This window comes from Mesoplodon bidens (genome assembly GCF_964165515.1).
Source record: "Mesoplodon bidens genome assembly, chromosome: 11".
Taxonomy (NCBI): domain Eukaryota; kingdom Metazoa; phylum Chordata; class Mammalia; order Artiodactyla; family Ziphiidae; genus Mesoplodon; species Mesoplodon bidens.
In genome coordinates, this window is record NC_138167.1 from 65702084 (window position 1) to 65729608 (window position 27525).

Here is a 27525-nt window from a genome sequence, read left to right on the forward strand (position 1 = left end):
GTCCCCTTTCTGGGTCCTTTAACCACTGTTTTGGTATTGACAGCTCAGAATTTCAGGAGCATGCTTTGAACACTCCCTGTATATTTAATTTTATTGATGAATGGGTACTGATTCTTCTGCCTTTCTCTGCGTCTTGCTCTTTATACATACCAGGTTGTCTAGAGTCTGGGAACAGAGCGTGCTTCTTCACTGACTGCATGTTCCAGAACTGCCTTCTAAAAGGAAGCAGTTCTCCTCTCTACCTCTCCCCTCCCCTCTCCCTCTTCCCCCTGCCCCATAACTTGGGACATGATTTTAAATAAGGAGGTTTTTTATATAAGGCCCTGTTACTCTGCAGAATAAAGCATCTCATTGGAGGTGTGGGTACTAGCAGTTCTTGCTCCTGTCCTAGAGAAAAGCTATCTCATGTAAAGACCTCTAGTGAAACATTTGTAGTCTGTGTTACAGTTTTACAAAGCACTTTTCACATACATTAGGTGTTTCTGAGCTTCAAAGAGTAGGGGTTATTTTTCCAAATTGTATTAGAGAAAGTCAAGGCTAAAAGACGTTAAGTGACTTGATGAGGTAGCAGCAGAGCCAGGCCTGGAACCTGTGTCTTCCCATTCTTTCTCTCATGTTTTTGGTCTGCCCTTAAAGGTCAGTTCTCTAAGTGTATTGCATTCACTTGGAACTTATAAAATATTCATATAACCAACTCAATATGCAATGCTTGCCCCTCTCCCTGGAGTCATAGTTAAGTTGATAGTAAATGCTTTCTGGTTAAGAGTAGGACTAATTATAGAATACACTGGGCCTTTAAAATGCTATTGTTTATATTAAAAAGCATAGGCCAGAAATTCATTTTTAGTGCTGTGTATGCTGTGCTACCCCATTCTGGCTGGTTTCCCAAGTTGATGGAAGAAAATTAATCATGAAAAGGACTAGAGAAATTTAGAATTTAGAGAGCTTGAGAAATTATATATAAGGAACAGAAGAAAAAGAATTCCAGGGATGCTGTAGGACAGGGTAGGAATGAGAACCAGGAAGCAGGAAGAGCAGTGGAGGGGAGTAAGGGAGCACAGAGGCATCTCTCCCCACCTCTTTGACATCTTTCTAGTCTCTCTCAGGAAGGGCTTATGAGAGATTACAGTAAACAGAGGCCCAGAGGAGTATTCTTTTTGGGAATGAAATCAGAAAATTACTCGAAACATTAGTTCAAGCTAATCATGGGGCTAAAATATTTTTAAGGCCCAATTTATATGTTCACTTGTCCTACCCCACATAGAAAGGACCTTGTTTCTCTTTCTCTGTGACTTCCAGCATTGGGTAGTATCACCTTTGTATTCCCATAGCACCTAAAAAATACGTAACTATTTGAACTTATATTTTTAAGAAACCAACACATCTTTTTATTATTTATGCATAGTGTGTAGCACACATAAGACCAAATGACTTGAGTTTGGCAGAGACCCTTAGTAGTGTGTGCTAGCTAAAGTTGCATTTTTCTGTGACTTTTTAAGTAAAAAATCTATATTACAGACATCAATATCTTTCTTATAGCATTGTAATTATCCGTTTTGAGTCCCTTTTTTTGCATTAGACTTAAGAATTCCTTGAGCATGAGAACCATGTCTTATTCACATATCTATTTCTAGCGCCCGGCCCTGGCTTTGAGAGTACAAAAGATGTTTGAATGCATGAATTGAATCATGGGAACCATCAAACCACTTAGTTGGGATGTGGTGTCTGAGTAATGTTTTCTTTGAAAATACTCTTCACTCTTATAAGTCCTTATATGATGGTTGTTTCCCTCAAACAACCACTGAAGGCAGCGACTCTGTCTGGTCACTACTATATCCCCACAGCAAGCTCAGTGGCTGGCACATGCAGTAGACCCTCATATTTCTTGAATGAATACCAAGGAAAGTTTTGACAGGAACTGAGGAATAACTGAATAAGGCATGAATATGAGGTACATAGGTGTGCTGACCAACTAGTATGTGAACCCTCAAGCAACTAAGCAGATATGTGTAAAGTGACTAAATGAAACTGTGTCTTAACTTACTTATTTTAATACAGCTTATCCTGACGTCTCTGTTTCTCAAGGATTGTTAGTATCTTAAATAATTAACTCTATAATAGTGAAGAGAATAAAAAAATCATCTAAAAAAATAGTGAAGAGGAAATGTGGAAGGTTAGTTATCACAGAATATTAAGGGAGGAGTAACTGTGAATTCCAGGGTCTGACCTCTCTCATATCCTTTATTCTTTCTTGTAAAACATTGATCACAACTTGTACTTATTTATATGTGATTTGATGTCAGTTTCCCCACTGGACTGAAAGCTTTGTGTGAGCAGAGACCATAGGTGTATCCAGTACTAGTATGAACCCTAACGTATTTGTTAGATGAGTGAATGAGAGGATGCATGGAGGAGAACTCTTTGCTCATCCCGACTCCCAATCCCTATTTTGGTGGTGATGCTGTAAAGTAGCCCAGGCAGCAGAAATGAGAAATACCTTCCTCTGGGGGTACCTTCACCTACTTTTAAAAAATAAATAATTAATTTGAAAATTGAGATATAATTGACATAAACACCCTTCACCTACTTTTATTCATATACTCTAATAATGAAATGAGTGGGTGTACAGAGAATAGTCTTTGGTTCTAAGTGATAGGTGATGTGGTTTTACAATTTGGGTGATTTTGCAGTTTATAGGATAAACTGAAGTATAAAAATACACCAATAACATAGGTGTAATTCACTGCTACAAAGATGAATATTCTAATTATGAGCATGCTAAGCTTCACATAAGGCTAAAACCCACATTGTTCCTTCTTTTCCCAGTAAAACACATTCTCCAGTTTGAAGCTAGAGGTGGTGCTGCCTATTGCTGAATTGTATCTGCTTATTTCTTCTGGGATTGGTACCTGAAGGTTAATGAGGAGGAAAAATGTACCAATTATTATGAGATCAGGCTTTGGGATTTATAGAAAGAACAGAATTTGGAGTAAGAATATACTATCTGAAATTAGTTTTAACAATTAATATTTATTAAATAAGTGTGCTAGGCTGTGTTTAAAAGAGAACTTAGAAGATGATGCATCATATCAAGTGCATTAGATTTAGATAGAAAAGTCATGGAAGTGAGCCTAGAGATACCAGATTTTATCTGTTTATTAAGTTGTTCTTTAGCCATTTTTTTCCCCTTGACATTTAAACCTTCAGTAGTAGACGACAAATAATTTTTCTGGAGGAAGTGTGTTAGAAAATGAAAGTCCTCTCCTGTTACAAACTTTTAAACAAATTTAAAATAAAATTTTTAACTTAAAAAGATTCAACCATTGTTCAGTACACACCAAAGGATGATATGCTTTAAAAGCAGTTAATTGGGGGCATCAAAAGAAAGGTGAATTAAATCTGCGCAGTACTAGTTACTCAGCATGATTTATAATTGGCAACATGAACATGGATGGAACATGTTTAATTTTCCAGTGTAAAGTGAATTTAAGTTAGGCCAAAGTAGCATTAAATGGGGCAGCAGTTGTTAACCTGACACTACATTAGAATCATCTGGCAAGCTTTTGAAAAACCCTGACGTCCAGGCCCCACTCCAGACCAACTGAAGACATTCTCAGCTGATTTTATTTGGGAAGTAAAGGTTGAGAATCACTAGAATGGGGGAAAGAATACAAGGATAAGAATACAGAAAATTTGGTTCCAGTCCTGGCTTCTGTTTTCTAGTATTTTGTTGAGAATTTTTGTGTCTGTGTTCATAAGGGACATTGGTCTGTAGTTTTGTTGTGATGTCTTTCTCTGGCTTTGGTATCAGAGTAATGCTAGCCTCATAGAGTGAGTTGGGAAGTGTTCCCTTCTCTGTTTTCTGGAAGAGTTTGTGAAGGATTATTATTAATTCTTCTCTTAAATGTTTGGTAAAATTTACCAGTGAAGCCATCTGAGCCTTGGTTTTTCTTTTCTCCTCAAAAAAAGAGGAAAATCTCTTTACTTTTTATAGGTCTCACTGGATATTCTGTTTTTTCTTGAGTCAGTTTCAGTAATTTGTGCCTTTCTAGGAATTTGTCCACTTCATCTAAGTTATCTAGTTTGTTGGCATATAGTTCTTCATAGTGTTCCCTTTTAACTTTCTTACTTACTGTAGTTGGTGGTAATACCTCCTTTTACATTGCTGAGTTTTGCATCTGTTTTATGTCTCTTTTCTTGGTCATTCTAACTAAAGATTTGTCAGTTTTGTTGATATTTTTAAACAAAAACTTTTGGTTCCATTGGTTTTCTCTGTTTTTCTGTTTTCTGCATAATTCCTTTCTGCTTTAACTTTCTTTCTTCTACTTACCTTGGGTTTAGTTTGCACTTCTTTTTCTAGCTTCTTAAGGTGAAGGCTTTATAGTATGTATTTGAGATCTTTCTTCTTTTCTGATATAGGCATTTAAATCTATGAATTTCCCTCTAAGCACTACTTTAGATATATCCCATAAATTTTGATACATTGTTCAGTTCAAAATACTTTCTAGGGCTTCCCTGGTGGCGCAGTGGTTGAGAGTCCGCCTGCCGATGCAGGGGACACGGGTTCGTGCCCCGGTCTGGGAGGATCCCACATGCCGCGGAGCGGCTGGGCCCGTGAGCCACGGCCGCTGGGCCTGCGTGTCCGGAGCCTGTGCTCTGCAATGGGAGAGGCCACAACAGTGAGAGGCCCGCGTACCGCAAAAAAAAACAACAACAAAACTTTCTAATTTCCCTATTATTTTTCCTTTGAGCCATTGGCTACTTAAGAGTGTGTTGTTTAATTTCTACATAATTATGAATTTCCCACATTTTCTTCTGTTGTTGGTTTCTAATTTAATTTCATTGTAGTCAAAGAATGTACTTTGTATGATTTAAATCCATTTAAACTCACTAAGACTGGTTTTATGGCCTAGTATATGACCTGTCCTAGAGACTGTTCCATGTGTGCTTGAGAAGAATATGTATTCTGCAGTTGTTGGGTGGAGTGTATTCAAGTTTTCTATATTCTTGTGTATTTTCTGCATATTTGTTCATTATCAAGAGTGAGGTAGATTATAATTCATGAGGAGATAAATCAAAAGATTCCTTATTCTAAATCATTTAAGTAACTATCATGAAATTGAATTAAAACAAAATGGAGAAATCTTCTAGTATTTTTTAAAAATTATGTATGTATGTATGTATGTATGTATGTGTGTATGTGTGTATTTATGTATTTATTTATTTATTGGCTGCGCCGGGTCTTAGTTGCAGCATGTGGGATCTTTGTTGCCGCTTGTGGACTTAGTTGCGGCATGCGGACTCTTAGTTGCCACATGCATGTGGGATCTAGTTCCCCGACCAGGGATCGAACCCAGGCCCCCCTGCAGTGGGAGCGTGGAGTCTTACCCACTGGACCACCAGGGAAGTCCCGAAATCTTCTAGTATTAGTTGTACCTTAGGAATGCCAGAAGTGACATCTAATTTATTTTGTAGTATATTCCACCTTTTTATTTTAGTATCTTAGTATGAGGGTCACTTTTAATTCTCATGAAAACTCATGCTTTCAAACTTACCTCCAACCAGGCCAGTCTTTCAACTGATCATTTCTGGGTAGTAATTTCCTCCTCTGAAGTATGAGAACCTCCATAACTTAGGGTCAGATATCTTAGCGGGAGTGGGGGTGGGGAGAGAAAAGATTTTTGAGAAGGCTTGTTTGCCTTTTGCTCTCCTCAAGCATGTAAACCTCACTGAGTTTTTGATACAGCACTTTTTGGACTAGCATATAATTTCTAGTCAAGGAGCATTTCCCTTATTTGTCAACAAGTTTATTTTGGAGCCTTTTTGTAACATAAATAGTCTGAGGAGCTGTGATCAAAATCATTGTCATTTGATTAGGTTTAATTTAAAGTTTCATATCCAAATTTAAAGAACTGAGAAAAAGATTCATCAGTGTTTCGAATAGAGCTGAGTTAATGGAATGTTCCTGCAGTCAGAATCTTTGTTGAAGAGGTCTTCATCCTGAGCAAAGGACAATGCAGAGGGAGTGTTTCTGTTCTTTCCCAGTCATTCCCATACTAACCCTTTCCTCTTCTTTTTTACTTCCCTCATAACTTATACTTTGCCTCCCTATTCTAGAAGCCATGGTGAAATCAATAATGGGTAAATATGAATAAGGTAGGAGCAACCTACTGAGCTGCACATCTCCCTTTTCAGTAAAATCCAGAACTACTGACCAGTGGAAGCCATAGAGCTGGACTTGAGAACACAGCACTTATTTTTGCTTTTTCTTTCCAGACCCAGTTGACCCAATTGTTTGATGTGTTCATTTCTTGGATATTATCCCTTGAATACCATCAGTATACCTCCATGGTCGTACAGGGCAGAAATATGTGAAGTTCCTTCCCTGGCTTTGATTTCCCAAGTAGCCAGTTATTCAAATAGCAGTTGATCACCTGTGTTTGAAACAAATGGAAAACTTGATTATTTTCATGGGGAATGGAGAACCTAGGTTTCCCCACTTTACGGTTTGTTTCTTTTTATTCCAGTCCTTTTCTGGCAGGCAACTCAGTTGATTCACCATGCATCAGCTTTAAAGACATCTGTTCATCTATATATAGGCTGCTTGCACAGACCCATTTAGAAACAGATGATATATTAAATTTGTGGAATTCAATAACAGTGAAGGTATAAAGATGCATGCTTGTACACTAATAGATATTTTTGTTTAGTTTTTATTGACTTGGGGAATGGAGAGGAAATCTAAATGGTGATGTACAATAACATAATATGTAATACATAATATATATAATACATAATATGGTATTTACTGAAAGTCACTTATTAAATGATTTGTTCTAAAATGAATAATCCTCAGGGCCTGGAAACATAAAGCCATTTTATTTAGAGTGCTTAGAATTAAGAGGAATTAGATAGACTAAGGAAAGGGGAAATTCATATAAATATGCATTTCTTTGTAGCTGAAAGTCTTAGAAGAGGATTGTTGTATATATACAGAGCCAAACAGATACATTACACCATAATTCTGAATTTACTGCTTAGGGCTTTTATTTTCCTCCTTATAAACATTGTTAGGGTTAGCAGGGGTTATGCAATGTATAAAATAATACATACCTACAATCAAGTTATAGCAATACCCAGAGTATACTGATACAGGGTTAATTCTATTATGTAAATGGGAAACTTGGTCAGATTTCAGATAAGCATAGAGTTTGGAGTTAACTGCTGAGAGGCACAAGATGGAATTTTCAGATAACTGAACTTTAATTTCATTTCGTTTTAGAGATGGAAAAGGTTTATTAGATGAACATTCCTCTTTGACCTAGAGCTGTTTAAAAAAAAAAACAAAACTCCAGAGTTAAATCATAGAGTTAAATTTTTGCTTTCATGAAGGAAGAAGTTTTTCAGTCAGTAAGTTTGCATAATGGATCCCTTATGGCCCTATCTGTATATGGGTTTTTAGGAAGGCTGATGATTGATACTTCAAAATTATTCTTGGATAATAGAGTTTTCATTATTTATTGTTTTTTTGAAGTGTTCAGACTTACTGAATTGCATTAGGTTTCCCTGTTCTCTGAAGTCATATCAATTTGTTCTATTTAATCCTTTTCTAATAGCTCATCTTACACGGGGCCTTAGAAACACTCTAAAAGATGACAAATATATGCCCTTTTTTCCCCTCTTACTTCATCCTGCCTGGCCCTCCTCTTTCTTTCTTCCAAGGAGACATGTGGCACAGTATTAAGTACCTTCACTGTAGCGTCACAGCGACCTGGAGCGAATCCTAGTTCCAGCACTTTTGAGCCATCTGACCTAAGGCAAACGTTTAAAGGTTTGATCCTTAGTTTTCTCATCTGTAAAATGGAGATAATAATTGTACTATTCCCACAGGGCTTCCCCCCCTTCAAAATTATTTAATTACAAGGCTGGATAACTGAAAAATAATTTTCCATTAAAAACAGTTTCAGAGCTAGAAAGTATCAATAACAGGTTATGACTCTAGGGCAGTGACATGATTAAATAGAAATGGCTTGAATCTTATGGATGCATTAATCTAGATTCGATGTTGGCTCAGAAATCTATTTACAAATGCAATTTCAAAATTAAAAAAATAATAATCTGTCTTGAGTTTTGTTTTCTTTCCGCGTCCATAAAATGAAGAGCTTTTCCTGATCACCAGTTTTTCATAAAACAGACAAGTAAATCTCGTGGCGCTAGCCAGAAAAGTTTACACCTTAGGAACTTCACAGCAAACTGGCCTCTTTCAATAGGCAGACAGCAACCCCTCATTTAAAATGAAGCTGTTCATCAATCGATGACATTCATAGCTTCATTAGTATTCATCAACCTGCAGGATGCTGGTAGGATTGTCAGGTTTTAACCAAGTCATTTTCCAGCAAACTTTCTCCCATATGTTTTGGAACTTTCCTTTGCATCTTAGCCTCTCCACATAACAGTTCGATTACACAGAAAGCCATTGTTCCAAGCACCACAGAGCAGCTCCCAAGTCCCATTGTAAAAAAGAGGGCTTTTTTTTTTTTTTTAATTAAACAAGTGAAAAGCATGTCAGTCACTTAACATAGGGCTGACACATAGCAACACTCAATGACTCCTATTATAATTTTATTTTATTATTACTACTGCTGTTGATCTGTAATTTATTCTGAAATCAAGTTCTTAGATTAAATTTATTTTACTGAAACTGATCACCCAAACTTCTTTGACCCTGGCCTGAACCATCCATTTCCCTCATCCCCTTTGTCTTACCACAGAATGAACCCAGGTGATCATACTCCATGCCTGTTTATCTCAGCAGCACAGGCTTCCAAAAGACCCTGGAGAAGCAGAGAAGTGAGGGGCCCAGGTTCTGAAATCAGAATGCTTGAGTTCAAAACCTGTTGTAGCTCTTATTAGTAGATCACCTTAGGTAACCTACTTAATCTCTCTGGGCCTCATTTTCCTTACCTATAAAATAATAATACCTATTCTCTCCATAGGGAAGTTATGAAGATTAAGTGAGTTAAAACATGAAAGAATGTAGGACAGTATCTGGCACAGAGCACATGTTCTATAAATGTTAGCTATTAGTGTGGCCGTTGCTGCTTTTATATTTTATTCTGCAAGGCTGTCTTTATTTTTAACAATGTTAATTTGCAAATAATAATAATACCCTCCTGATTAGATTTCTCAGGCTGTATGTATCATCATTTAGAGATCCAGTTCAGTTTAAGAAACAATTGGGGGGCTTCCCTGGTGGCGCAGTGGTTGAGAGTCTGCCTGCCAATGCAGGGGATATGGGTTCGAGCCCTGGCCTGGGAGGATCCCACATGCCGCGGAGCGGCTGGGCCCGTGAGCCACAACTGCTGAGCCTGCGTGTCTGGAGCCTGTGCTCCGCTGCAGGAGAGGCCGCGACAGTGAGGGGCCCGCGCACCACATTGAAGAGTGGCCCCCGCTTGCCACAGCTAGAGAAAGCCCTCGCACAGAAGCGAAGACCCAATACAGCCAAAAATAAATTAATTAATTAATTTAAAAAAATCCTGAAGACAGAACCCAGCAAATAAAACGCGCAAAGACTTACATGTTCTGTTTATTTTCTAGGAATAAAAAAAAAAAAAAAAGAAACAATTGGGAAATGCTTACTGTGTATTAAGTGCTCTTGGGGGGGTGGTTCATAGATTAGTAAGATATATTCCCTGCCCCCGCCCCCAGGAGTTTATAAACTGGTAGGAGAGAGAAGATTTATTCAGAGGGTAAGTATTACACAGGGCAAAATATCACTCTACTTTTTATAACAGATAAAAGGTAGCTCCCAGGAGGCCTGGAGTAATTCTCAGTGCTGGGGAGGAGTGGGTTGGGAAGGTCAGGTGAAGAGTTGGGCATTTCCAGGAGAAGTGAATAAGGAGTTGGGAAAGTTCATGGTACTGGAGGAAGAGTGATTGGACAGTCTTGATTGGGGTGACTGAGAGTGGGCGAGACACAGCTGTCACTGCAACACGAGGAAACGTAGTAAACGTGATAAAATAGGAGCGCAAGGAGGTGGCAGAGTTGAAGTTGGCTCAAAAGTTTTAGTATTAGTACTGGGGAAGAGGATAGTGATACCTTTAAAGAGAAAAAGGATGGGAAGTAGATTAGGTTTTGGGGGGAAAAGATAGGTTTTGGACCTGCTGAATTTGAGATATAGTCAGGAGAGACTAGTTACGGTTCTGCAGTTTTTGGAGACCTTCTTAAAAACTGCTTTGTGGATGGAAAAGGCAGACATTAGGGTAATATGGTTCCTAATAGATACAGGTCCCCCTCAGATGTGACTTGCAGGGACCTTATAATTGAAGACTTATCATATAAGGGAACTTCCCTTGACCCGTGAGATCCTCTTAACGCTCCTTTTCTGGACATTTTCTCAGTCTCTGAATGGAGGCTGTGCCTTTGTCATTCTGTATGGTGTGCAGTGGTAATACCCTTTAGGTTTCACTGGCATTTGAGATAGAGATAATAGGCTTTTTACTTAAAAAAAAATTCCTATTAACTTGTTATATCAAGTGGTGTTGCCAGAGTAGAAATAGTAGACACACCCATCACCCTCCCTTAGTCCGGATGTGCTTTGAATCACCTAGGTTTGTTGTTTCATGTCAACAGAAAAAGGCTCTAAGTGAAGAGGAAGAGGCAGAGAAGAGTTATCTTAATGGCAAAATATTTTCTGGTCCACGGAAATCCATTGCTTGCTGAAAATAGATATAATTTTTAGATGCAAAAGAAAAGATTTTACAAATAACCAATACTTCCTGATCTATCACTCGCTATACTTAGGGTGGTAAACATTCGCTACCAGAAAGAAGGTGTAAAACATCTAGAAAGCTTTTTCTGCTGTGCGGTGGTCCTCATTATGTTTTCTTTGAGTTAAGAATTTGTGTTTTTTTCGTCTTGGAGGAGGACACAGTGTTGTAGAAGGTTTTGAGCAAGAGGCAAGACTTTGGTACTTTGTGGATTGTTATCACCCGGCAAGACCCTTTGCAACTTCCTCTCGCCGCCCACAGCAGAATACGGAAACTGTGCTGTATCAGGCCACTTCTGCAATTACAGTCACAATTAAAGGGGATACTTCTTTCACACTACACCCTTCTGTTTTGAGGCTTTCTTTGCATTTGAAAATGTGTCTTTTGTGGTGGAATGCCCAACTGAGCCTTGATCTCCCCTCTCTCTTTGCTGCCATGCAGTGCTGCAGTTGAAGCTCCAGCAGCGCCGGACGCGGGAGGAACTGGTGAGCCAAGGGATCATGCCGCGTAAGTACCCCTCTCTCTCCCCCTCTCAGCACTTGATAGAGTTGCTTTTAGGATGTGGTGTGTGTACCCAGTATGCCACGGGGAGCATCTAACAGAAAACAAGGCCTGTGGGGTTCATTTTTCACTCCTTTCTTTGTCATACTTTCCAAGTTCAGGGCCTCTCAATCAGTGGTAGTTAAGAGAACAGCCCAATTGATCAAGTTCAGTGAAGCAAACAGCGTTAGGTTTAACGGTGCCATTGAATCATCCTTAGCTTCCGAACTGCACGTTTTAAAGGGTTTCTACACCCTGTTATACTTCCCTTTATAGGAGGAACAGATCTTGAGCTGGGGTACTGTGAGGAAGAACACCTCTCGTATGTGTTTTGCCTTAGTGTTCGGGTGCTTGGGAAGAGACAGCCCTTTTCCATCTAGTATTCTGAGTCAACCCCAGTTTTATTTAGAGTGAGAGCCTCAGATATACCCTAAGGCTGACGTGGGGATGAGTGTGCCTGAATGGAGTCATTGATGGGGGCTGGGTATCGCAGGGCTGGGCTTGGTGCAGAACTGCATCACTTGGGAGAAATAAAGCCAACTTTGGAATCTGTTAGAAGTAAGAAAATTTGCTTTTACTACCAATAGCCTTATAAAATGAGTGGAAGCTGAAGCCAGCAAAATTTTGCTTTTTTTGACATTTCTTTTTAAGTCATCAGCAGAGAGTTAGGCTCTCCCTCTCATTTCTTTTATCTTTATGTGTTAACTGCTACTTGGACACACCCTAATGAAGTAAAAATTTATATATCGTACAACAACTTCTAGCTTCATAGTGGGAGAACTGATGTTTTTCACCTTAACTCAATGCCTGCTAACCTACTGCTACTGTACTTTCCTAATTCTCATTCACTCATTCATTCAAAATATTTGAGTGCCTAGTGTGTGCCTGTTGATACAGGAAGATAAGTTCAACTCCTGCTCTCAGGAGTTTTGTACTTAGAAGACTGATAATATAATAAAGAGGGAGACAAACACAATTATTTCAAAACATGGTAAATGCTATGAGGTAAATTAACTGGTTGGTATATTAATAAGTAATAGGAGTGAGATGGAATCACTTTGGAAAAGTTGGTCAAGAAAGGCCTTCTTGAGGAGGAAATATTTGAGCTGAGATCTGAAGGATATGATGGAGTCAGTCATTCAGAAGCAGGAAGAGGCCCAGGAAGAAGGAAAAGCAAGTGTAAGGGCCTAGTGCAGTTCAGAGCCTGGCATGTTTGCAAACATCAAGGAAGCCATTGTGGCTGGGCCTGGTGAGTGAGGAGAGAGTAGGGGCCAGTTAAGATTGGCAGGGTGTGCGGAGCCAGAACGAGAGCCTCGTCAACCACGAGGAGGAGGTAGGTTCTGTTTTAACTACAGTGGAAAGCCATTGAAGGCTTTTAAGCAAGTGAAGATGGGATTTGATTTACATCGTGGTAATACCAGGTCCATGTCTAAGAGCTAGAACTTCATAGCAAGTATAAGGAGTCTGAGGTCTATTTCTGTCCTAAGTGTCAGCCAGGAAACTTAAGTCTCAAATTTATATCTTTTCAAAAATCGCTATTAACTACCAAACAATTTACCCACATGCCATCTTCTTCTCTGGCCTTCCAGTGAAGGACTCCCCATCTTTAAAGTGTGGATCAGAGGGCTTCCCTGGTGGCGCAGTGGTTGAGAGTCCGCCTGCCAATGCAGGGGACACGGGTTCGTGCCCCGGTCTGGGAAGATCCCACATGCCGCAGAGCGGCTAGGCCCGTGAGCCATGGCTGCTGAGCCTGCGCGTCCGGAGCCTGTGCTCCGCAAGGGGAGAGGCCACAACAGTGAGAGGCCCGCTTACCGCAAAAAAATAAATAAATAAATAAATAAATAAATAAAGTGTGGATCAGTTAATGTGATCAGGTAGGGTGGTGTTGTGCTTTACAAAACACTCCAGATCCGCCAATCTATATACAGACCTTGTAGAGGAACAAGTTACCCAGCGTCACATCTACTCATGTCTTTCACCAAGACATCATGCGTTTAGTGTCTACTTTTTGCCTGGGGTAGGCCTAGGTGCTCTAGAGATTAAAGAAATGTAAGGCACGGGACTTGCCCTCAAGACATTTAACAGTTTATCTGGGTAGTAAGATTTGCCCATACACAAGATAAAGAGCAATTCAGCACTGACTCTAATTACAGTACTAGTTCTGAGAGCATAGTGCTACTTCTCAGGATCCTGTAGTATGTTCAGGATCCACAAGCCACGGGGAGGATGAGTGCCTTGCATTCTTCTTGCTGCCTTTCACTTGATACCAGGGGCTACTGGAGATAACTGTTTAATAAGATTTATTGTATACAGTCTCCTTGCTTAGCATTTCTTACAGTATTCTGTGTTGTTAAGACAAATGATGCTTGAGTATTGCAGTTATCTGCTTATATGTTTGTCTCTCCAATTAGACTGTGAGCTCCTTGAGAAAGGACCTTATTTATATTTCTGTCCCCAGTACCTGGCACTGAATGAACGAATGAATGAAGACAGCCAGTTGTAAAGTGTGTGTGTGTGCATGCGCATCCGTGTGCACGTGCGTGTGTGTGTGTGTGAAAGAGAGAGAGGGAGAGGATGAAAGACAGACACAGATACCACTCTATTGCAAACTTGTTGGAATTCTGGGCATGGAATTTGAAACAACACTCCTGTTCTGTCAGGAGCCCAGGTTCTAAAATATTCTGAATATCTAATTGTGTGCTTTGGGTGGTTCTCTGTATCTGTGAAGTGAGAATAATTGCCCTTCTTATAGGAATAAAAATGCCCTGCTTCTATGAGAATATTGCATCTTGCCTCATACAACAAGCCACCTTCAACTAGGGGCACAGTTTGGTTTCCAGCTTTTCTAATGAAGAAAGTAAGAAGCAAACTCTTAGATTATGAGAGAGAGTGTTGAGGCCTGGGAAGAGTTTCAGGTGTGAAGTTCCCTGCTCATCAGCGTGCCTGCTCATGTGCACATAGGGCCCTGAGTTCCCAAAGATGAGGCTCTTTTTTCCCTAGCCCCTCACCCTCTGAGTAACACCACTTCCTCTCCACAGCCCCTCGCCACTACCCTAACTCCCATTATAGCCTCCAACATTCTCTGCCTCCCTGACATCCCCAGCAATTCCACATCTCGCCCTTCACTCATGTCTTTCAAAAAAAATATGAGTAGTGCCGGGGGCAAATCATAATTGATCAGCCGTTTGTTGATTATTGGAGATTGGGAGACCTGAAAAGATAACATCTGTTTGAAGTGCCCATTTCCATTTCCATCTTGCTGGCCTGAGGAGTTTCTGAAAAGTGCCTTTATGTTTAAGTTTGTTGTACAACTTAGGAAGTAATTAGGACCTTCAAACCAGAGGAAAGGAGCAGTGTAGTCATGGCTATATTCTGCCTCATCACTTCTGATAATATCTTTTATCAAGTTCTTCTCATCCCAATCTTTCTGTAGCTCTAGGAAGAACCCACCCACCTCGTTTCAGAGAACCCTCACATGCAGCTCCCATGTGTGGCTGGCTTCCAGTTCTGACATCATATCTGTAGGACATGATGTTTTCAGTAGCTGCCTTGCTGTCAGGGTCATTCATGTTTTTGCATATTGTTCAAAGTTGGGCTACGGCCTTCCCATAGAATTCAGGGGATTAAAGAATCCCTCAATTCGCATACACCTCTTTCTGCTACTTGATATGCTCTGTTCATGGCATCTAAACTGTGGGATATAGAAGTTGGTTTCTGATGTGTTTTTAAATAGAATCATTTCCCAGAATCCTTCTTTCTCATCATGTAAACATTTGTCTCGAATTTAACACTACTTAAACCCTACCAAATGCAGAGTGCCAGATAGCAAAGGATTACATATTCCAGGCCCTTAGCTTTCTTTAATGATGTCTGAAGCTCTGCATATCTTGAGGGAGAGGAGAGATGGCACAGATAGGAAGCTGGTGTTTACGTACAAAGGTTAAGGAATGCTGCTGTACCTAGGATGTAGATTCATAGAAGAGGTGGGTCATGTGTGGTACACTTTGTTCTCAAACAGAGCTTTCCCCACAGCCTTTCTCTTTGACATTTAAAGTGTACAAGCCATAAGGTTAAGGTGAAAATTAAGAAAAACATTCTGGCAATGAGAGCTGCTGCAGAGGAATAACCTTTTAAAGGAAAACCTGGAAGTTCTCCTGACCCAAACAAATGAGAAAAAAGTCTCCTATAATCTTTCTAGATATGAGAGAAGAATCTCATTTGTCTGTTCCCTCTCAACCTTTTGTTATTCCATTGTGAATCCTTGAGAAAAAGCAGAGAGTAGCATATTTCTAATGCTCCAGTTACCCCTTACCAGTCCATTATTGCCCCATGCGCATGTAGGAAAACCTTGGTACCTTGGCATGAGGAAATCATTATGTTTGTCCAGTAGATTAAGGATCTTCCTCCGTTTCTTGAGTGAGCTTGTTTTTTTCATTTTAAATGGTGTTTCTGTGCACTCAGCCTCTGCCATTGGTGACACTTACTTCTCAGTGGTTGGGAAAATCCGAAGGGTGTGAGGGCAACACAACTCAGAGAGGGCAGCCACTGTCAATCCAGAGGCCTCTCAACCTGCCTGGCCCCTGAGAGGCCCTCAGACATGTTGCTGGGTGAGAAAGTGAGCCAGTTGGCCAGCTAGTTTTGACTGATTTATATATCTGCTAGTAGGCCCTGTGTTCTCACCCTGAAACTGGAAAAAAATGGCCTCGTGTAATGGAGTTCCCGCAGCTCTATTTTTAATAAACTTCACCACATCTTGATTCCCCAGTCCTTCAATTCTACGGTTTGATCCCTTTGTCATGCTTCAGCTGTCGGCATTAGCCAAGTGCTACACAGAGACAGTGCGGCCCAGTTGCAGCACTGGTAGCTAATCTAAGCTGTCATTTTACTGGCCCCCATGTTAGCCGAAAATCTCCTGTTCATCTGACTATAGCAGTCTCTGCACCAACAAGAAATTTCTTCTAAACTCTGACAGAAGGTTATTTAATGGCTGGAAGTGTCAGGATTAATTATTGCCATCTCTTTTCCTCTGTAGCTAAAATTCTTAATAATAATATTTTTGCTATTTGTAACTTGGGAATTATTTCGTATATTATTCTTGATCAGATGTACAAACTGAGTTTCAAGATTCTCTTTCCTGAGTACATATGGATAAAAATCTATTTTGGTGAAGCTCTTTTAAAAGTAACTTTTGGTATTCTTAACCCCTGAGAAGGTAAACCAACCTCCTCAGACCTCGGAATTTCTTGTAATGAGAAAGAGGCTATGATTTAACTTTGTCACTCTCAGTCCGTCTTTATTAAATACTGAGGTGCCATGGCATCTTTTCCCCCAAGTTACCATGAATTCAAAAGAACTAGCCTTGGGCCTCCCTGGTGGCGCAGTGGTTGAGAGTCCGCCTGCCGATGCAGGGGATACGGGTTCGTGCCCCGGTCTGGGAGGATCCCATATGCCGCGGAGCGGCTGGGCCCGTGAGCCATGGCCGCTGGGCCTGCGCATCCGGAGCCTGTGCTCCGCAACGGGAGAGGCCACAACAGTGAGAGGCCCGCATACCGCAAAAAGAAAAAAAAAAAAAAAAAAAGAACTAGCCTTTATACCAGCCCTGTCCAATAGCACTTTCAGTGATGATAGAAATATTCTATAACACTAGCTACTAGCCACATGTGCTATTGAGTGCTTAAATGTGGCTGGCTTGAGTGAAGAGCTGAATTTTTAATTTAATTTAATTTTAATTAATTTAAATTTAAGTAGTCATATGTGGGTGGTGGCTGTTATATTAGACAATAGGGTTTTAGGCTTTATTCTGCCACTTAGGAACAAGGTGATTTTAGGTAACTCACTTAACTTTTCTGAACTCAAATTCTACTTTTATAAAATTCTTATCTAACATGGAAACAACCTATATGGATGTGGGGTGGGTGTGTGTATGTGTGTGTGTGTGTGTATATACACACACACATATACATACATATACATACAGACAGTGGAATACTACTCAGCCATAAAAAAGAATGAAATAATGCCATTTGCAGCAACATGGATGGACTTAGAGATTATCATACTAAGTGAAGTAAGTCAGAAAGAGAAAGGCAAATACCATATGATATCGCTTATATGTAGAATCTAAAATATGACACAAATGAACTTATCTGTGAAACAGAAGAAGACTCACAGACAGAACAGACTGTGGTTGCCAAGGGGGAGGGAGGTGGGGGAGGGATGGATTGGGAGTTAGCAGGTGCAAACTGTTATATGTATGTATAACTGAATCAATCTACTGTACACCAGAAAATAACACAACATTGTAAACCAACTGTGCTTCAATAAAATAAATTTTTTAAAAATAAAATTCTTATCTACCCCACAGTTAATTTGGCGATAAATGAGATGGTGTATTGTTCATGCTTTTGAAATACAGGCAGTATTATTTGCAGTTAAGAGTGAGAACATTAGCTTGGATCTACCATCTTGTGAATATGAAAGCAGCTTTTAATACATATATATATATCATTAAGTTCTGTGAAAACCAGTGTTTGGGAACAGGAACTATCTTTTTTTTTTTTTTTAAGCATCTTTATTGGAGTATAATTGCTTTACAATGGTGTATTAGTTTCTGCTTTATAACAAAGTGAACCAGCTATACATATACATATATCCCCATATCTCCTTCCTCTTGCGTCTCCCTCCCACCCTCCCTATCCCACCCCTCTAGGTGGTCACAAAGCACCGAGCTGATCTCCCTGTGCTATGCAGCTGCTTCCCACTAGCTATCAGTTTTACATTTGGTAGTATATATTAGTCCATGCCACTCTCTCACTTTGTCCCAGCTTACCCTTCCCCCTCCCCGTGTCCTCAAGTCCATTCTCTACATCTGTGTCATTATTCCTGTCCTGCCCCTAGGCTCTTCATAACCTTTTTTTTTTTTTTTAGATCAGGAACTATCTTTCAGTAAATAAAATCCTTCTTAATTTCACTTTCCTCCCTACCCTTGGATTAAAAAACAATTGCTGAAAATTACTGACTCAAAGAACCACTAGTCAACATGGTACTCTGTTAAAATTGTTCCCCTTTTGGTTGTATATTAACGGGACTACTATTTTATTAGCTTGCCCTCTCCGTGGTAATGTATTTTTGTTTTTAACCTCTCTTAAAACAAAACAAGTGAGTGGCTGGGTTGGGAATAATTTTTTTTTTTATTTTGGGGCAGCTTGCCAAGAGACAGAAATGTTCACCAGCAGGGACACTGGTGATTCCAGAGCAGAAGAGGGTCTAGTTTGAGACTGAATTGCCACCCATCCCCCCTTTTGTAAAGCTTACAAAGATGGAAGATGACAAAATTGTAGGCTTCAAGGAAATGTCATTTGTTTTGCTTTTAAGTGAAGTGTTACAATGTCTGAGACATTCTTTTTTTAAATTTATATTTTATACAGCAGGTTCTTACTAGTTATCTATTTTATACATATTAATGTATATGTGTGAATCCCAATCTCCCAATTCATCCCCCATCCCCCATCCCCCCCCCGGCCCCGCTTTCCCCCTTTGGTGTCCATACATTTGTTCTTTACATTTGTGTCTCTATTTCTGCCTTGCAAACCGGTTCATCTGTACCATTTTTCTAGATTCCACATATATGCGTTAATATACGATATTTGTTTTTCTCTTTCTGACTTACTTCACTCTGTATGAGAATCTCTAGGTCCATCCACGGTCCGAGACATTCTGTCTCAAAGGATTCTGTGTAGATTATGAGTTTGGGTGGGGCTAGGGTGAGAGCAGATCCTCACCTGGGCCTTGGCCATTTCCCATGTGCTCCAGTCCACTTGGGAGTTGCTAGAAGCTCTGTGTGGTAGTCTCTGAACAGCTGTTCCTGTGAGCAAAGAAGTTTGGACAGGATCTGACCAGCTTCCCTTTCTGGCAGCAGCTCAGAAGAGGCCTCCCTCGGGACTTCCCTGGTGGTGCAGTGGGTAAGAATCCGCCTGCCAGTGCAGGGGACACGGGTTTGAGCCCTGGTTTGGGAAGATCCCACATGCCGCGGAGCAACTAAGACCGTGCACCCAACTACTGAGCCTGTGCTCTAGAGCCCATGAGCCACAACTACTGAAGCCCACGCCTAGAGCCCGTGCTCCGCAACAAAAGAAGCCACCACAATGAGAAGCCTGCACACTGCAATAAGTAGCGCCTGCTCGCCGCAACTAGAGAAAGCCTGTGGGCAGCAACAAAGACCCAACACAGCCAAAAATAAAACAAATAAATAAATAAATTTATAAAAGAGAAAAAAAAGAAAAGCCCTCCCCAAAGCCTAAAGTTTTCCCACCTCTCCAGTCCACCCAGGGCCCTTGGGCTCGTGCTTCTCTCAGATGCTCACTCTCACAGCTGTTAGTGTGGTCCACTTGGCTTTTTCAGATAAATAGATATCTTTGTTTGTTTGTTTGTTTGTTTTTGCGGTACACGGGCCTCTCACTGTTGTGGCCTCTCCCGTTGTGAAGCACAGGCTCTGGACGCGCAGGCTCAGCAGCCATGGCTCATGGGCCCAGCCACTCCGCAGCATGTGGGATCCTCCCAGACCGGGGCATGAACCCGTGTCCCCTGCATCGGCAGGCGGACTCTCAACCACTGCGCCACCAGGGAAACCCCATAGATATCTTTGGATGAAAGAGCTAGTTTTTTTTTTCCCTTTTCTTTTTAATTAAGATGTAATTGACATACATTATATTAGTTCCAGATGTACAGCATAACTTTTTTTTTTTTTTAATGAAGCAGAGAAAGAGAACTCCACCTATCTGAGATGGTGTATCCTCAGCACAGGAATCTTACCATTTAACTGTAGTTGAATCCCAAGTTTAAATGGCATTTGATAAACACCATGGTAGGGACTTCCCTGGTGGTCCAGTGGGTAAGACTCCATGCTCCCAGTGCAGGAGGCTCGGGTTCAATCCCTGGTCGAGGAACTAGATCCTGAATGCATGCCGCAACCAAGAGTTCGCATGCCGCAACTAAGAAGTCCGCATGCCACAACTAAAAGATCCCGTGTGCCATAACTAAGATCCGGCGCAACCAAAATAAATAAATAAAAATAAATCTTTAAAAAAAAAACACCACGGTAAAACATGTGTTCCAGGATTAGAGCTAACCTGATCCCTAGATTTGAAGCTGAAAGAAAATTGGTTAGGCATATGGCCTCAGGAATCTTCTCTTTCATCTCAGGAGAAGACCAGCTGGGCACGTTACTCCTTGGCATTTTATGTTGCCTTTCTGATATATGTCAGCATCCTCATCTCTCTTCCTGCTGATGTAGGTCATCAGAAGTGTGTATTCCTATGTCAGTGGTCAGTGACTAGCATAGAACCTCTTCCTTGTCCAGTTGCTAACTAATCCTAAAATAGACCCTAGAATGAGTTGTATGTTCTGAGCGTATTCATTGCTGAATCCAAAGAAGAATCCAACAGGGAGCTCTCTTGAACAGACCATCAAAAGTAATCTTCTTGATACAGGTTCTTGATACAATTTAATATCTAAAAAGTGTAATAGGTATTCACTTTCATTTAATAATTAGTTCTCAACACGTCTGAGATATCCAATAACATCTTTGCAAGATAATAAGTGAAGTAAAGGAGTTAATAAAGTCACTTGTTGAAACTACGCACTAATTTTACTTAAACGATAAAAATCCTAAAGAATTATGTATTCAAGGGGAGCCCTGATAGATATCTGATGATGGCAGTGATCTAAAATCCTTCAACCTAGTGGGATGTTATTTGCAGAAGGGCAAAGGTGATTTGGAGCTTGTATCTTAACAGATGACTTAGGTGTATTGATTATGGGGCTCCAAAAAGGTGTATGTATATGTGTATGCTTCAGCAAGGAGTGTATATTGGAATGATAATTGACTGATCTGGAGTATTAGGCTGGGCTATGGTGTGAAAGGCAGATACAAACATGGCTGGCATACATGTCAAAGAGAAACTTGAAAGGCCAAATTCAAAATATTTGACCCCTGATATTTTAGCCTTTTGGAATTCACGGTACCTGTTGATATTCATGCCATGCAAGATTGTGCTATGACTTTTTTCTCCCAGTCTTGAGTCTCTTTCACCATCAGTGGGTCAAGGTTGAAGATTCTGGAGCAGCTTGCACTTCTGCAAAGGAAAAGATTAGCATCCTTGAGTCTCCATTTTTAACATTCATTCCTGGTAGTTGGCTTCCCTGATGGTTTGGGTGGGAGTGACAGCCCAAGTGCCAAAACAGGATATGGATGAAGCACGTTTTCTGCCTGTCAGTTTGAACCCGTGCTTGTCCCAGAGTGCATGATCCCTTCCCCATACCCCATCACCCAAGCTCTTTCTTTGATTCACATGAACTTAGTTCTGGTTTTCGTTGTCATGGCCAGTCCCTGGACTGTTGACACAACTCTTTGGTTAATGGTCAACAATTGCAGGTTATTTTTGCAGGCATTTTGGTATGACAGATAAAAACAGAAAGACAAAAAATGGAAGTCAACCCCAGTTAGCTCTCAGCATTTAACTCCACACCCACGCTGTTCTCTTCAGAAGGAGGATGGCACAGAAAAAAAAGTTAAAACAATACCAGTGCCAAAAGCTTATTAACCAGAGCTTCTAGCAGATGGCAGAGCACTTCACTTTGATGCTAGGAGCCATCACGGCAAATTGTATAATTGCCATCTTGCCGATGAGAATACTGAGGCTCAGAGGGGTCATGTGACTTGCCCAAGGTCACAGCACCACTAAAAGACAGAGGTAGATCCACTCCAGGTCTTCTGGCTCTGAACCCCATGCTAATTCCTGAAAGTCACGGTCTAATGATTCTTACTGACAGAGGAATTTCATGATGATAGCTTGATGTACTTTCAAAATTTCAACTCTAAATATTAAAATTGAAACAGTGTTAGATCAGGAACTACAGTTGGTGGGGAAAGGTGAAAGTTAGTGGGGAGGGGTTGTATGTGAGAGTAGCTCCATCATTTTTAAACCCTCTGTTAAAATTGCTTCCAAGTTGCTGCTCTTGTCTGCTGGCTTGAAGGCCATGGGCATCTTTTCACTTCTGTCCTAATAACGCTTAGTTAAATCAGACGTTCTTGATTTTGTGTGTGTGTGTGTGTGCCATTGATGCTCCTTGGAAAATCTTACACATCCTCTCACTAGACAGTTGCCCAAGCAAGTACCCAAAATTCAGCACACAGTTTCCAGGGATTCATAGATATTCTAAAGCTGGTATAGTGCCCCAGGTTAAGGGCCTCTCCTCTGCCTGGATATGGAATCCCAAGAAAAATCATTCCCCTAATGCTGTTGTAAATCCTTACACATCAGTGACACAGCCAACCTCTGTGCTAAGATCAAGGACTACATTTCTGTAGCCGCCTTCCACTGAGTGCGTTGCCAGGCCCGAATACAAACAGCAGGGCGTGGAATCCATCCCAGCTGAATGCGGCCCTCGCCAGGGTGTGAGGAAGATGGCAAAAGGCCCTGATCCTCTGACTCTCAGAAATACATACTTTGTACCTCGAAGCAGTGATCCTACAAGGAGCTCAGGAGATTAAACTCTACCATTTTGTGGGCACCTACACAGCCATCAGAGTGGCAATTTTGAGTTAGTTAGCTGTTCAGAAAAATTATCAAGTCCTTACTAGGTGTACTTTTTAGTCACTTAGCCCCTGGTGGTAGAGAATGAGCAAATAAAAATTCTTACTTTCTCATCTGCAGTGTCACCTTTCCCCTGCCTTTTGGACTAGGGAAACAATGGTTTTCAAATTTTATTGGCACCAGCCTCCTTGAAGAGCTGACTAAAGATTGAAATTCTTGAAGCTCTGGAATCTCTGCATTACATAGAGATTCTTGCCCTCCAGAGACTTTCTAATGCAAGTGTGGTTCTGGAACCACACTCGGAGAAACACTGGACCAGGGGCTGCTGGCATCATTCCCCTTTTCATTTTTAGTGATGGCGTAGAATATTGTTACTGTCTTCTCGTCAGGAGTTCTGAAGTACAGGATAGGCCTATCCACGTGATTCAAGAGTTGATGATGAATTTCTAAGACAGTTGAGGCTGCTGCGTATAAAATGATTGAGTACAGACAGCTTATGACCCCTTGCCTCCAATGCTGGGAAAAGCCTGCCTTGCCTGCCTCTCATATGGCCTTGCACCATGTCTGTGGTCAGTTTGGCAGAGCTAATGAACTGTCTGGAGCTGTGTGACAGACTTCTGTGCTAGGGCCATGGGATGTGGGAAAAGACTCAGTTAACTTTGGAAGGAGTTTGATTATACGGTGACTCCCTTTTCTGCTATGTTGACCCCTTTGAGAGAGGGTTGATGGGAAAAGGGATGGGGAAATGTGTGCCCCTTGACATTTTCTGAGGTTACATCTGAAGTCCTCCCTTCTGTCCCGTTGCCAATATTAGAGCAAATGACAAGGCAGCATTTCTTTCCAGAGGAGTAGCGAGGAGAAGAAAGCAAAATGTAAAAGGTCAGATTAAAATCACTGTTTGTTATTTTTTTGTAACTATCAATTTTTTTTTTGAAGATGCTTGATCAGAGAAGTATCTTTTCTCTGACCCACTCCCACCCCTCCTCCTACCTGGCTTACGCTGAAATATACATAAATTAAAAGATCTGAATTTTAGAATCAGAAGAACCAGAGTCTGGTCTTTGTTCTGCCGTTAATTAGGATGTGATCCCAGGCAAGTCAGTTCTCCTTTATAAAGTGTAGGAAATGGCAGGTACTAAGAAGCTCAAGTGAGGTAATTCCCAGCATGCTGTGCGAACAGCAGGGGAAAAACAAGGAAACAATTTGCAGCAGATCTTTTTATTTACGTTACCCTCAGGAGCCTTTTGTCAACAGCATGGTTGACAGGCACAATCCTGCTTTATTTCTTCTCCCTGTTTCATTCCCTCTATTTCCACTTGAGAACAGGGTAAAGTCCAAAGTCCTGCAGGGCCCTCTGCAGCTCCCCCTCTTACAGTGTCTCCTCCCCCTCTTCTCTTTGCTCACTCTGCTCTGCCAGCCTGGCCTGCTTGAGGTCCCTCTGTCTCTCAGGCAGGTTCCCACCCAGGGCCTTTGCACTTGCTCTTCTCCTTGCCTGCAGGGCTCATTCCTTTCCTCCAGGTCTTGGCTCAAACATCACATTAGAGAGTCTTTCCCTGACCACTGCGTATAAAATCCTGCCCTATCACCCTCTATCGCCCGTACCCTGCTTTATATTTCTTCAGAGCATGTACCACCTCCTACTGTGTTAGGTGTTTATTTGTCTGATGCATCATTCTTCACTAGGGAAGAATAAGGATATCCCAGCACCAACAGATATGTGGGCTCTCAATTAATACTTGTTGGCGGTGAGTAATCAACAGTTAGCGGTCTTAACCCCTTAGGGGACACACACCTCTGGACCCCACCCTCACTCTTACTCCTCTGCCTCTTGTGACTAGTCCCCCTCTCCACCAACTCACTGGCATAGCTCCGAGACCTCTGGCTGTGTCCTAAGTATGAGTAATCCTCTGGAAACTTTGCAAGCCATATTTTGTCTGACCTGCCCACTATTAACATCTCTCTCTTTCTACCTACACCCTTTTTCTTGAAACCGAGTCTCTATATCTTTATAGCCTTCTCCCACCCCCGTGAGCCTTCTCAGGTTCTTTTGCTGGGCTCTGTCCGTCACCTATGCTTAAATTCTGAGAGTCTCTTTTTTTTTTTTTTTAATATTTATTTATTAAACAACCCATACATTGTTAGTATAGACATCATGCAAGGTTAAAACATATTCAAACATCAAGGTCCACATTCAGGTCTTCCCTGGTGGCGCAGTGGTTGATAGTCCGCCTGCCGATGCAAGGGACGTGGGTTCGTGCCCCGGTCTGGGAGGGTCCCACATGCCGTGGAGTGGCTGGGTCCGTGAGCCATTGCCTCTGGGCCTGAGTGTCTGGAGTCTGTGCTCTGCAGTGAGAGAGGCCACGGCAATGAGAGGACCGCGTAAGTTCTAGAGGCTGGAAGTCTGGGGTCAAGGTGCCAGCATGGTTGGGCTCTGGTGAGAGCTCTCTTCTTGGCTTGCAGATGATTGCTTTCTTGTTGTGTCCTCACATAGCAGAGAAAGAGAAAGAGGAAGAGGAAGAGAAGTCTGAGAGGCTCTTAAGATTCATCCTGGGAAGTATTTTCTTCTGTCTCAACATAACATATATCACATTATCCCTAGATGATGCCGTATGCACACACATACACATATAAGCATATGTACATATATACACACACATGCAAGTACACACACATACCACTTGCACATCTCTTGATAGGATGTCACACAATTAGCTCATATTCAGCATGTCCCAAACTAAACACCATCTGTCCCACCCTGTCCCAGGCCTACTCCTTCTGTGTCCCCTCTCTGGGAGTGTTAATGGCATGACCATTTACTTGCTCCCTCCACTTTATTCTTCTGAGTGGCCTCTTGGTCTCTACTAGAGTGAGCTTGTAAAAATGCAGTTCTTACTATTTTGCAATTCCCAATGTAATACTTGATTTCAGGCAGGTATCATCAATAAATGCTAAAACCATTAGGTAAGTAGTGCTTAGGGAACAGCATTTTCACAAGGCCTCAAAATGTTACCCCACAGATTATGTATTAATTACAAAGGGGGAAATGCTACCTTTAGGATGGAGAGATCTGGTGTCATCTTTCATGCTTTCAGCACTGTCAGTGGTTGGGCAGCATGGTACTGTGTGTGCCTCCTGATGTTAAGAAGTACACATCAGCTATGTAGTCTTTCTGCCCAAAATGTTTAACCTAAATCTAATCACGAGGAAACAGCCAAATTCAGAATATAGGACATTCTTTCCACAAGACAAGCTGGTATACTTAAGTCAGTGTCAGGAAAAGTGCAAAAGGCAAGAGTACTGTTTCAAAATGTGACCGAGGAGACAACTATGAAATGTAGTGCTGATTCTTGATTACATCTTGGATTAAGGGGGAAAATCCAAACTGCTATAAAAGACATTTGACGGCGATTGAGGAAATTCAAACATGGACTGCAAATTCGATTATATTATTGGATTAATGTTAATTTTCTGAGGTGTGATAAAGATATTTTAGTTAGATAAGAGAATGTCTTTCTTCTTAAGAAATGCATATTGAAGAATTTAGGGATGAAATGTTGTGATTGATAGTCATCCCTCTGTATCTGCAGGTTTCGTATCCACAGGTTCTAAATATGTGGGTTCAACCAACCGCAGATTGAAAATATTTGGAAAAAAAATTTCCAGAAAGTTCCCAAAAGCAAAACTTGCATTTGCCACGCACTGGAAATTATTTACATAGCAATCACATTGTATTAGGGATTATAAATAATCTAGAGACGATTTAAAGTATATGGGAGAATGTGCATAGGTTATATGCAAATGCTACGCCATTTTGTATAAGGAACTTGAGCATCCTTATACAAGATTTTGGTACATGGATTTTGGTGTCCGTGGGGCATCCAGGAGCCAATCACCTGCAGATACCAAGGGACAACTGTGTCTGCGACTCACTTCCAAGTGATTAAATAAACAAACAAAATTGTGTGTATGTGCATGTGCGCACAGGAGAGAGAGAAAACAAATATGGCTAAAAGATAACTGGTGAATCTAGGTCAGAGTTATAGGGTCATTTATTATTTGCTCTTTCAGTGTTTTTGTAGGTTTCAAAAAAAAAATTCAAAATTAAAAGGGGGTGCAGGGAAGAGGGGGGAGCATGTGAGTGCAGACATGAGTGGTGAAATGAATACATACCAATTACCAGGTATGTTTCTGCTCATTTAAATTTTTTTTAACATCTTTATTGGAGTATAATTGCTTTACAATGGTGTGTTAGTTTCTGCTTTATAACAAAGTGAATCAGCTATACATATACATATACATATACATATACATATACATATACATATACATATACATATACATATATCCACATCTCCTCCCTCTTGCATCTCCCTCCCACCCTGCCTATCCCATCCCTCTAGGTGGTCACAAAGCACAGAGCTGATCTCCCTGTGCTATGCGGCTGCTTCCCACTAGCTATCTACCTTACATTTGGTAGTGTATATATGTCCATGTCACTCTCTCACTTCGTCCCAGCTTACCTTTCCCCCTCCCCATGTCCTCAAGTCCATTCTCTAGTAGGTCTGTGCCTTTATTCCTGTCCTGCCCCTAGGTTCTTCATGACCTTTTTTGTTGTTGTTTTA

At 41.0% G+C, this 27525-nt stretch overlaps 1 protein-coding gene across 4 annotated transcripts in view; it reads left to right on the forward strand.

Annotated features, from left to right (window-relative positions):
• LOC308624640 (myocardin-related transcription factor A-like) overlaps positions 1–27525 on the forward strand; it is a 108223-nt gene that overhangs the window by 55611 nt on the left and 25087 nt on the right. For all 4 annotated transcript variants that reach the window (XM_081248101.1, XM_081248100.1, XM_081248099.1 and 1 more), the window contains exon 2: positions 11211–11276. In XM_081248101.1, the coding sequence (XP_081104227.1) occupies positions 11211–11276 (66 nt within the window). The remainder of the gene's footprint in view (positions 1–11210; positions 11277–27525) is intronic.